Source organism: Sesamum indicum, linkage group LG8 (genome assembly GCF_000512975.1).
Source record: "Sesamum indicum cultivar Zhongzhi No. 13 linkage group LG8, S_indicum_v1.0, whole genome shotgun sequence".
Taxonomy (NCBI): Eukaryota; Viridiplantae; Streptophyta; class Magnoliopsida; order Lamiales; family Pedaliaceae; genus Sesamum; species Sesamum indicum.
Window position 1 is genome coordinate 12,593,938 of NC_026152.1, and position 13,317 is coordinate 12,607,254.

At 31.7% G+C, this 13,317-nt stretch overlaps 1 protein-coding gene and 1 long non-coding RNA gene across 3 annotated transcripts in view; one reads left to right on the forward strand and one right to left on the reverse strand.

The window, feature by feature from the left end:
- LOC105168411 (nuclear transcription factor Y subunit gamma) overlaps positions 1-439 on the reverse strand; it is a 1,113-nt gene extending 674 nt beyond the window's left edge. The window contains exon 1 of one of the 2 annotated variants that reach the window (XM_011088479.2): positions 4-439. In XM_011088479.2, coding sequence (XP_011086781.2) covers positions 4-403 — 400 coding nt within the window. In that variant the 5' untranslated portion in view covers positions 404-439. The other variant, XM_011088478.2, reaches the window with a different exon arrangement.
- LOC105168410 lies at positions 553-4,768 on the forward strand. The gene is made up of 3 exons (XR_848336.2): positions 553-694; positions 811-897; positions 4,309-4,768. It is a non-coding gene; the product is annotated as an uncharacterized LOC105168410 (long non-coding RNA).

A 13,317-nucleotide genomic window follows, 5' to 3' on the forward strand; every position in this document is an offset into this window, starting at 1 on the left:
TCGGAAGAGAGTCCAGCAGAAAATCACCGGTAGGGCGGTGGCGTTTGGCCGCAACTCGCATGTGCTCGACCCTCACAGTTCTTTTCTTCTTCTCCAGTGCGACGTGTGCCGATTTCTCCGCTAGGAACTGGATGAATAGCTCGGTGGAGGAAGCTACGAGAAACAGCGCTTCGGAGTTGACCTTGTTGATGTCCTTGTCAAGTTTCATAATGTTCTTCACTCGGCGAGTCGGGATCTCGAGCTTGTGTATCTCGGCAATGGGGTTCGGATCTTCTTCTTGCTGCGCCATCGTAGGATTTGTTTTTGGGGTTGGGGGGAGAGGACAAAAGGGTTTTATCTGGTGACGGGGGATTTGGCGGGAAAGAAGAAACGAAGTGGGAGAGCGTGAGGGCAGTTTGGTCATTTGCTGATTACAAAATGGTGATGACTGGCTGGTGACATGGCAATCCTTCTCTGCTGGCTCAGTTTTTTCATGTGGCGCTAATTGGGGAATGGGACGATTGAGTGTTGATGTGTACCAATTATGCACTTGGCTGGTGTGGCAATCATTTGCTCCATGCTGGTGCCGACGTAGTCGCCCCTAACGCCAGACAGCTGCTTGAAGTTTGTCTTTCTGAGAGCAGAGCAGTCTTCTTATGGCTCGTAAGCGTGGCTTATCGGGACGCGGTTTGCACTGTTGCAATCTACCCGACGAGTACGTACAACAATTTCATATAAAGTGATTACTCGCACAAGAACAAATTTAACCATTTATTTCTTTTTCCCGTGTATGCTAAATTGTTTTCTGTTTATTTCTTTGATGGTGAAAAGGAAGCATCAATCAACCGCAGGCCGACTCCCGACGCAGAACATGAGGGAGATCGCGAGCCAACGCTTCAATCAATCGTCAACATGAAGGTTTGTTCTGTGTTTCAGATGGTTAGATTTTCTGTATTTTGTTTAATTTCCGCAGGAATTGATCATTGAGGCATTCTTTTATTGGCTGCGGTATCGTTGTTTAGTTGATAGAGACGGGTGAAAAGGACAGTGTTTGGTAGTAGAGGAACTCGGGTTTGATTTTGAATTCCATATCACCTTCCAACTTTTGTGTATATTTTTCATCTGTACCAATCTCAACCTCCTAATTTTAGAATCTAAAATGAACTAGTTCTGTAATTGGCATCAAGCAGATGAGCATGTGAATTATCAGGAGCTGATTACAGCATTCTTTTTTACAGCAGAAGGAAAAATAGAGTTCCTCATTAGGAGTGAAGAGTTGGTCTATGGAATGGAGGAGTGAATGATGATTAGTTTTCCGAGACCAATTAGAATAACATCCCAACCTTCACAATCTACGCGCACGTCTTCACGTTCCTTTCTTTTCATTTCTCTGTTGTTATGGTCTTACATGAGATTTTAGATTCTGCGGCACACTTCATTAATTGCTTGAGAAAACAAATGCAATCTGTTTGAGAAGGTAGTTCACAAGGAAGAAGGAAAGGACTAATGTAACTGTTGACGACCATAACACCAAAAGGAAAAGGTGGGTTTCTTCCCTATATTTGGTTGTTCATGAATTATGTATTTCAGTCTTAACTTACATGGTTTGTGTTTTCACCTTACTATTTTCTTCTGTTTATACTCTGTGTTTTTAATTTAAAATGGTGGTCAGTGTATGTGCTACCTTTTCCCCTAGTGCATAGGTTAAAAGAAGTAAATAGACTACTAACTATATCAGCAGATGTAGAGATCTCTTGGATCTCTCTGTCTTCTCTTATTTACTTCCAGATCTTGGTTTACCAGCAAGCTTTAGGTGTGATATTCTTTTGTGCTGCCCTTTTGCCACAACTGATGAATTGCCTGCAACTCCGACCTTGAACAAAAACCTGATCATCTAACAGATCCTCTTTTCTTCTTCCTCCTTAATGTCTCCCATATTTAGCTCTAGATGCTTTCAGAGATATCCTGATGTAGTGCTGCTCTGGCACCTTACCATCAATTTCCTAATAAGTAATAACGACATCTTTTTCTATTTCTTCTTCGATCACTGCAATAAAAGACGGTGGTGAAGGAAAAGTATGAGAGGAAACATAAAGGAAATCTGGTGCTTGGTTCCCTAGCTAGGAAAGTGTTGACAACGACATTCAGCAATTAAAACTGAACTCTCCCAGCTCTTACAAGATTTGTGATTTCCTTTTCGGGATAAACTTCAAAGATATATTATTACATTGATTTGGCGGACTTAAAATTTTGATAGCATCTTTTTTATGAGGGAATTGAGACCTACAATATGAGTTGCACATGTTTTAATCAACTATGAGGATATTTACCCAAACTTTGATCATCAGGCTCTGGATTTCTTGACAGTATATAGCTTATACAAGTAATAAAGACAAACGAAATCATGAACTCCTAGGCGCCGTTGGTCGAGGTCCAAACCCCCAGAAACAATATTGGTGAAATTACTGAGATATCACGATGGCAAGACTGGGTTGGATGCGGAAGCGCTGAAAGAATTCTTTTATGTGCATTGTGGCTTGGACTAAAGAATTTCCTAATATGTTATATATACTTACATGTTAGTTCGTCGCCCCCTTAGTGTCAATTTTAGGAATCTGATAAGTGTTAATTTCTACAGGAGTTACCATCCATCCCAAGCATATTATATTGCTCCTCCAGGCATGTCAAAATGGGTGATTTTACTCTACTCAAGCCCATACTCAATAAGTATCCATAGTGATTACTTTTGTATGCTACTTTTATCCTACTCATAGAATACTTACTGGGTTTTATCCTTATTATACGGATACCCAAGAAATTGTGTAGGTCCAGGCTTTTTCTTTTTATTAATTTTTTTTTAAAGTTTTCAAAAAATACAATCTCTTACCAAAGAAGCAATTGTCCGTGTTTTCCATAATGATATTACGTTGGTCACTTAACTTATTACTAATATTTCACGAGCTTCCAATCGATAAAACAAAAATCTAGTTAATTGAATTAAGATGCAAATTGACCATGATTGAAGTCTAAATTAATGATGATATTGGCTTCATTCATATTATAGATTGTTATTAATTAGTTATGAAGTTGGGATAGATTGAAGATAGGATTGAAAACTTAAGAACTTGTGGAGGTTGAATAACTTGTTATCAATCTTGTAATAAGAGTTATTAAATCCATTGGTTGACTTAGTTCTTCATGTTATACTCTTGATGATTAATTTTTCTGGACACACCCAATAGTCACAAGCACCGATATTCTTCCCTCATATGATTTAAGTGCTTGTTGATGCTTTTCATTTGTACAAGATCAAGTTATTCCTGCTTGATTTACCTTTGTCTTAGTATTGATATTAAGGAAACGAGTGATGTTTCCATATGCAGCTTCTGTCCCTGATTCAGTAAACGCAGAAATGTCGCAGCTTCATTTCTTGCATCAACTGCCCTTTGAAGTGATAGGGAGCTTATACAAAGATGTACCTTTTTAGGGAGACAGCCTTGACAAAATTGGCAAAGTTATACTGTGCTCTCTCGAGTTCATAGAAATGGTTGCGGTAGGCACACGAGGTCTTAATAGAATTAGTGTTGTGTTGAGGATGAATTGTTACTGGACCAGAGAGATAGATTCAAATGTTCTCTAAAGTGTCAAGATGATGGAAAATGATACATTATGAACATTTTGAAGATGTCCATGGGCTAATGTTGGGCTTGCCTATGTTGTCCCAACTCATCGTCCTTTTCCGTTAGTTTGAGCTCTTGTTAGTGGATGATTACATTGTTAGCACATGATTTTTGTTTAATACTGGAGGTGATTGAGCTGTTCATGAAGACTGTGGACCTTGAGAAGCAACACTGCTCAACTTATGAGGAATATAATTGGTAGGAAAAGATGATGTTGGGCGTTGCAGAAAGGTGCATTTCATACTTTGATCATCTCCATTAAGTTGGGAAATAGAGGCAATAATATATCATTGGGTTTTGATAATGGAGAGAAAAGAAAAAGAAGGGAAGAACTTTGCGGCTGATGCACATAGCTGGGGCGATATTGGCCAATTCTTGGTTGAAATTGATTGAAGCAAAGGCCTTTACCTTAGTAAGACCTTACAGATTTGTGAATATGAAATTCATAATGCGAGATAGCTTATTGCACTCACTTTATGTCTTCTTATCAGTATGCTACCATTGTCGATATTCAGAGAAGTTTGCTTTTTTGGGCTATTCTTTTTTCGTCTGATTTAAATGCTTCATTGGGAAACATTTAATTTTAACAGTAATTTCCTGATTCCATGAATGCTTAACAGTTAACACAGATATTGTTGGATTTCTTCAGAGCTGAATCCTTTTTTTGGGAGATATGTGCTATAAAAAAGTGGTCTGTTTCTTTCCTGTTAAAGGCACTGCAGTGGAGATGTATTTCCAGCTTGCTTCACTTTTGTGATGTGCGTTGTCTCGACTCTCGTGGCCAGCCTACTAGTTCCACTCCTACATCCTGCGCCAATCCATCCCCATTTTATTCGCCTTTTTTCTTCATTACGTGTCAATATTTGGCTCCACAATCAATGTATTTTTTTTAAAGCTATTATTAGTAGTATTGTTGTTGTTGTTATTGCATCTATATATGATCTTTCATAGTTGACCTCTTTATGTAAATTATAACATAATAGGATACATTTAACAGATTCATGTAAGTAACGGAATACTAACATCGTGGATCTTAAACGACTTGATATGTCTCGTATTGTAAACAGATCTACTTCAGGGTGCTTCAAATCCCGAATAAATCTAAAACTTTCTTTTGGATTCAACATAGGTTCTTTGTTGATCAAGAAAACGTAACCAATCATTTTTGCAACAGCCAAATTATATGGCCGGAAGTGTGTCGGTGGTTCTCTCCAAGATAGCTATTGTATTTTTCATGTGTAAGATGATTTGTATTTTCTATTCAGATGTAGTGAAGACACAGACACTTGTAGCCTACAACAAATTTAGTCATTTATCCATCTTATTAGGTGATAAACTCAGTAACTGTTTTTGTGTATTACTTATCAAAATTAAAGCTTTTTATGAGTATTTTTAAAAATAAAAAGTGAGTTCATTAAACGTATTATATTAATGTAAGGGTTAAATATATTTTGCACTCCTGAATTATGTATAAAATATATTTATTTTCATAAATTATAAAATACAACAAAATCACCTCCCCCCTCCCCGCCGCCCGTGATACAGGACCTATTTTTTTATGATGAAAATGCCCCTATTATCTACACCCTTAAAATATGTCTATTACAATCATTTCCCTTAAATAAAATTTGAATTTTTATAAAAAAAATTATTTAAAATATATGCTATCCAAAACTTTTGGTTTTTATAATGAGCATAGAATTTATATAGACTCTATAAATTTATAATTCTTATATTTTTTACATGATTGTCCAAAAATATACCTAATTTTTGCTTTGTTGTTATACATATTGAACTTTTTCAAAAAATAAATTATCAATACAATTTAAAATTACTACCTCAATTATAATGTACATATACATTGTAAAATAGACAAATCCATAATACAATTGATCTAATTTTATAATTTTTTGAGTAATGGCATGATATATTTTAATTATGCATACATATAATTGAATAAAAATTTATAAGTTATAACATACTCTTTTTTATACAATTATATGCATCATGTATTTACACATGTTTATATGTATTTTTTTATAAAATATATTTCAATATATTGAACTTGTAAATATTTTTTGTATTACATAATTATAAAAAGGTAGATCTTAAAAATTATTTTTTAAATAAAATTTGAGCAAAATTTTAAATCACATAAAGTAGTTTTGAAGGAATCTTTTAATAAAATATATTTTAGGGAGTAAAATAAAAAGTATAGGGTAAGTGAGAAGAGCATTTTTGTCCTATCAATGCCAAAATATTTTATAAGGTGGATTTTTATTATCTTTCATAATTAGGGGAGTAAATGCGACTATAAACATAAATCAGGATCGGAGTGCAAAATGTATTTAACTCTTATATTAATAATTTAAAATAATATGTTATTTTAATATAAAATAAAAAAATACCATAATTAAATACGCTTGCTTATTGAAATGCATAATTTACCAAATTTAAATAAGAGAAAAAAATAAACTAAAAAAAGCCTTATTTAGTAAAGTAACATTGTGGATTAATTACTGCAGATTTTATCTGAATGCATGATTTTTAAGATATTAGTATTTTAGGAGAATGAAATATCAAATTTTAAATTATTTGGTTCAATAATATATAAAAACACACATACCATAGCTTATATACAAGAAAATAAGAATTTAAATAACCCACTTTTAGTTTTTTTAAAAAGAATAATAAACCTTATATTATTTAATATGACTTTTTCTTCAATTTAGCATAGCCTCTTCATTTTGAAAATGATGTATTTCAAAATTTCAAACTATTCTTAATTATATATTATGATTATATTTTTAGCGTACAAATTAACTCATAACTTTTATAGTTTATATATATATACATATATATAGCTCAAGTTATGAGTATTTCAGTCTTTAATAAAGATTTTAATTGAAAAAAAAGAGAACAAAAAACCATCATGAACATCTGATTTATTACAACGATTCTTGTTCGAACAAAGTGATCAGCATTTGAGAAAATTAAAAGATAAAAGTATGAGATGATGTAATGTAACACTTCACGTCCCAACAAATGTAGAGTTTATGTAGCTAGGCAATACATATATATATATATATAAGGTGGATTCGTATCGATGAAGAGGGTCCAGAACTTCGGAATAACACTTGTTGAGAATGTTCGCTTTTATTTTAAATTTGATTAATTTCATTTCTAATGTGGAACGAGAACACATACGATGAACACAAAAAAGAATAAACTACAAGGGACTCTCATAAAATTTATCATAATTATAAATACCCCTCTCTATTTAAAAAATTAAAAGTACCTCTTGCCATCTAACAATACCCCTTCGTGAAAGCCCATTATAGGGGGTATTTACTATACGACCGCTAATTATAAGAAGGGATTTATAATTTTTCAAATGAAGAGGTATATGTAATTATTACAAATCTCGCGATAGACACATGCGTCGAAAAGAAAAAAATGATAAATCGCAACGGACTCCCATGAAATCTGCCATAATTACAAATACCCCTGACCGTCTAACAAATACCCCTTGTTACAATACATTGTAATGGTATTTATAATTTATTAAATAATATAAAAAATATGTATAATCATAATAAAAATTTAATAAGAACCCGTTATTTCATAGAAATAAAAAAGTTAATATTAGTAGGAGCTGATGACTGGATGTTATCCCATCAGCAACTTTCTGTTAATGGAATGAAGTGCGTACAAGCTGGCAGATCACCTTTACATTAGTGGAAAGAAATCTGTTGAGATGTGAAAATGGCAGTAGTCATTCTTAAAATTTTTCATCCTTACATGCTTTATTCAAAGTTGTGTGTTGTAGTAATATGGGGATTATTAAAGTATTGCAAGATTTGGACACATTGCCCTCCCACTTACTACACTTTTTCTTGGTTCTTCTCCAAGCAGATGCTCCCACAAATTCTTATGTATCTACCTATAAAAGATTACTTGCTTTTTTTTAGATTTGTTTTATGTATAAGATTCTCTCTCTCTCTCAATGATTTTATACTATAAGTCGTAAATTATATCGATATTTTTTAAAATTAGATCTAATTATACAAATACTCAACGTCATTTGTAAATTATAAATACAGGGGTGTCGGTGTAATTTGTCTCATGGCGTATCTGTCGAGTTTTGCTGTTGAATGAGAAGTGTACTTGTAGTTATAACTACAACTTCATTCATGTATTATAATTTTGTAAAGTGTAGAGAGTGTTTATGTAGTTAGACCCACATTTATTTAAGTTTGAAAGTAAATTGTAGAATGACATATACAATCAAAAATTCCTACCCAATTTGTATACACATTGAGTCTGCCGTGGGCTAAATACATGTTATTATGATTGTTAAGGTAGTTCCTAAATAAAATTTTTCGAGCCTCAAATTAAATTCGAGTTCGTATGAGCACAACAGGATGAAAAAATTAGGTCGGCGAACAATAGATGCATACCTTCATACATGAAATTTGACAGGTATTTATAGTTGATTTTACGTATCGAAAAATGCAAGATTTACACAGCACAATCCACTTCAGTTGGTAAGTTTTTATCACCAATAATTGAAATTCTGGATTCTGGGGTGAGTTATGTTTGGATCGATAATGATTCGAGCAAAACGATGTTGAACCTTGTCTAATTTGGATATTCACGACTTTTAAAAGGGCATTTTTGTACTATAAAATCTTTTTCGAACTACGTCTCCTCAAGCAAAGTATGAGGTTCGATTATCATCAAAAGTCGATAAATTTATAATAATTTCTACATTAATTGCTTTTCAACACGTCGATTTTTTTTTTTTATCGAGCTGCAAATAATTTAATACTGAAATAAAGATGTAGTTGGTCGTTCCACTGGAGAGCATGCAGAGGACATAGGAGATGTGTTTTATTGGTCCCCAATGAACTCTGGACTTTGGTTGGTGGTTTTGATATGTATTTTAACATATCCTAACTTCTACTTTAATTCTTGCATAGCCATTAGGGTGCCAAGTAATTGGAGCTAGTGGGAGCCTTTTTAATTAACTAAAATTGTAGCCATTGCTTTTTATAAAGTTTTTTACATAATTATGAAATTTAAAGCAATTACTAAGAATTCAAGGATGCAAGCCAGACACGCGTCCCCTTTCACTTTACCTTCATTTCTTTTTGCAAATTCATATACTGTAGTTGTTTAATATGATATTAAAGTTAGATCGAACAAAAATTTCTATTATTCAGATCTTATTGTGACCTATTTATTTAAAAAAAAAGAAGAGTTAATTATTTTTTGTTATCTGATTTTACATTTTGGTATCTAAACTTTTTTTATGTCAATTTACCATCTCAACTTTACGAAATTTGGCACTTTGCCATTTATAACATTTTTCAACTAATTTTTTTGTTAACAAAATATCACATGCAGTATACGTGTGTATTTAAGAGTTATGTAATTTGATATTTTTTTAAATATGCATAGCATGTGATTTTTTCGGTAGAAAAATCAACAAAAAAATAGTCATATATCACAAAGTGCAAATTTTGCAAAGTTGAGATGGTAAGTTGGCACAAAAAAATTTCGACAGCAAATTATAAAAACGGGCATAATTCGGATGACATAATGTAATTTATCCCAAAAAAGTAAAAAGAGTTTTACGTGAGATGGGTATGTTAATATATAAATGATTCTCCTTTTATCAACTTAAATTTTTAGATAAAGTGGTCGTTTAACATGGTATCAAATTCAAACTGAACAAGGTCGTGTGTTGGAATCTCACCGTCGTCCATTTATAAAAGAAAGGTTTCACGTGAAGCGGGCACATTAAGATATTAAACATTAAATATTAACAGTTTAAACTTTTATATGATGTGTATCCGTATCTCATCGCCAACCATTTATAAGAGAAATGTTTCACGTGCAGAGAGCATGTTAACATGTTAAATATGAAACGATTCTCATCCCTAATAGCTTAAATTTTTAAATCAGGTGGTCATTTAATATAGTATCAAAGCCAAATTGGCTAAAAGGTCCTATGTTCAAATCTTTCATTCACCCATTTATAAAAAAAAGAGGTTTACACAAACGAGAGCATATTAAAAAATTATGTATTAAATAATTATCTTCTCTAATAATTTAAACTTTTAAAAATGCAATAATCATTTAATAATATAATAAATAAATAAATAAAAGGTACATATATACGTAAATGCGTAGATGACGTGGTAGATAAATCTAAGAGTCGAATATAATTGGACACATTTGATTGCTTGCGACGAATATAATGTGTAGTGGGAATGTTCCCCTGCATGATTTGTCTATTCAATTTCCACTCTAAATTATTTTTAATTATAATTTTTATTTTATTTTTTCACCTTAAAAAGAATATGAATCGGGACTGTTTTTGGGCGTGTGGACCAGAAAGGACTTGGGGCAGTGGACAATGTTATAAAGTCGTACGGACAAGAGAATGCAGTTTTCGGGTCTTCCTATAGTTTGACTTTTTCATGTGTATTGTAATTGGGATATCTTAAAATTAACGTATATAATTAATAATTAGTGAAAATTATTTCATGAGGAAAGATGAAAATGCTCTTGGAATTGTATTATATGTGGGTGTTGTGATAATTTTTAAATTATTTGGTATGATTGGAAGAGGGATAAATTTTAAATATTTTTTTTTTGTATGAGTAAAATAGATTGAAAAAGAAGGATTAATTTCTAAAATTTTACTAATTAGCTATTTCTCTATATCTTTTACTAGAATAAATAAGTTAATATAATACTAAAATATTTTTAAGTTACTAAAGTTTTAAAAATTAAATTTAAAAATTTAGTAGTAAAAATATTCATCAAACAAGAACAAGAATATTTTTTATATGGTTATTTTTCTTCATATGGGTGCTATTAGTAGGAAAAGAATAAAAATAGAGGAATATTATATGTATGAGTAATGAAGTAAATAAGTATAAAATGTGTACTTGTTTTTTTATTTTTCCTCTTTGGCCTTATACATTTGGTTTTCCGTCTATTTCTGATAGAAACAAAATTGAATTCTGAAAAGGTTTCATATACATTCAATTTTACGTCATCTTTATCTATTCTCCCTTACCAACCACCAAACCTTTTCTTATACACCATTTTTTATTTTTATTTTTCTTATACACCCGTTTTTCTCCTCTGTAGGCAAGTAAAATTTCATGCCCAATTGATGATGACAAGTGTAAAATAATATATTAATTGTCAATTATATAAATTTTTATTTTTATAATTTTGAAATTTACTAAATTAATTCCAAGTGTAAATAGTTAATTTAATTTATATTTTAATATATATTTAATCATCAAATCAATGTGCCGACAAGCATCAAATTTGAAATATTTCGGCGAATTAAATCGTGCCTTGTAGTCAAAGTTTGAGCCAATTAAACGGTGTAACGTAGAACAACTGCATATACGTTCTAACCAAATCAAGACAAGTAATTTGATATTTATCTCTTTAAAAAATAAAAATATTAAAGAAATTATATCAATATGCCATGCCAAAGTTTGGTGTATACAATTTCTTTGGATTAAATTATAAAGAGATAATACAATAAGTGTTCAAGCATATCACAACTCTATCTCTTTGGCCTATATAAATGGGCTATTAAAATTTATTCAAAAAACACAATTGAAAATCAAGCAAGAGAGCATTCAAGAAGTCTCAAAATTCTCTCAAGCGCAAATCAAGGAAGATCCACGGCGTCCAAGACAAAAATCAAAGCATTCGTTGCGGAAATCGTCCAAATTCAACATTTCATTCAAGAAGAAATCAGAAAAATCGAGAGTTGATGTCATCAAGACACTAAATCAACATTGACGGAATATCAAAGCTTCAAATCCACCAAGAAACATTCAATTTCAAGTCAAATGTTCTAAAATTCATAGCATTTAATTCGAAAATAAATCAAAATACCCTCAAATTAACTTTATTTGAAGATCAAAGTTAATGTTGAAGGAGATTAAAATGCCAAGTTCCACCTCCGAAATTGTCAAATTCAAAGATCACGTTCTTGAAGAGAATAAGTAGAGGATCAAAAAGATATTGTTGTCCATTTTTACCTTCAAGTATATATTTTTATTTGTGATGATTTTTTTTATTTTCAGATACGATAAAATTTGTGCTCACAAATTTTGGCACACCCGGTGGGACGATCCTTACCTCTTATCTCTTCTTATCACAAATCAACTTGAAAGGCTATTGAAAATGAAAACCAATCTCTCCAACTCCCCGAATTCCAAGTATCATATATCGAGTTTGGAAGTTTTTTCTCAACAAAACTATTATATGGGGATAAGTAGAGATGGTGTTATTATATTATCCCTCAAATTTCCTCCTTAAGGTGGGGGCAAAGCAAGAAACTCGAGTTGTGGAGAAAAATTTGCTTGATGATAATATGATTCATTCATCGTCAACAAGTTCAAAAGCTGCGATTGCAATAGTTATGGTGGTACAAACTACTTCACTAGAAATATGTTCAAGCTTGCGATGATCAGCTTAAAAACTTTCATGACAAGTTTCAAAGTATCCCAACGTCAAATGAATTTGAAGAGCAAGATTTTTTCATTGCATGTAATACAAGCAAAGGAATTTCATATCTCTATTGATGGATTTGTTTATATTAAGCATGTGAAGAATACCGTCAATGAAGCAATAGTAAAAATATATGAAACGCGAGCTCAAATTTTTAAATCTTACATGAAGTCGTTCACAAAAAGGATTGAGCAAAGGATGTCACAAAACTACCAAGCTCTAAAGTTTCAACAATACAATGGTCATGGGGGTTCGAGGCAACATATTGCTCACTTCGTTGATATATGCAACAACCTTGGAACCGATAGAGTTCTTTTAGTCAAGCAATTTATTGTATCATTAAAAGACTCTGCTTTTGATTGGTGCATGAATCTTGTAGCAAACTCCATTGATAGTTGGGATGATTTACAATACAATTTTTTCAGTCGGTTTTATAGTACAATTAGCATGATTCAACTTAATAATCAACATCAAGAAAAAGATGAGTCGGTGCTTGATTACATCAATAATTGAAAAAACCTATGATTAAACTGTACAGATACTTTATCTGGAATATTTGCAGTTGAGTTATGTATTGAAGGCATGCATTGGAAACTTTACTACATTCTTCAAGCAATAAAGCCAAGAACATTTGGAACTAACAACTTTTTCACATGGTATTGAAATGAGCATAAACTGCATGGAAGATGAATATATTCAGTGGATACCAATGATTATGATGATGACGACGCAATACCGTGAAATTTATAAATTTTCAAGTGCTCTTGAATATAAGCGTAAACTACCTACAAATTCAAATTGAAGAACTCCTTGATACAAATATAAATTTACTTGAAAACTCCTTGATATGAATATAAATTATCTATATATATATACTTGAAAATTGTTTGACATGAATAAAAACTATTAACAAATTCAAATAAGTTCAAGTCTAGAGCTCTTTGGTATTAGTATAAACTATCTGTAAAGTCAAGTTTGTATACTCCATATGAGAATAAATTATCAACAAAATTCAAGTGAACTATGTTATGATTTGATCCTACCAAAGAGGCACATATCAATAAACTTGATAGGTAAAGTTGATTGCTCATAATCAAAATGC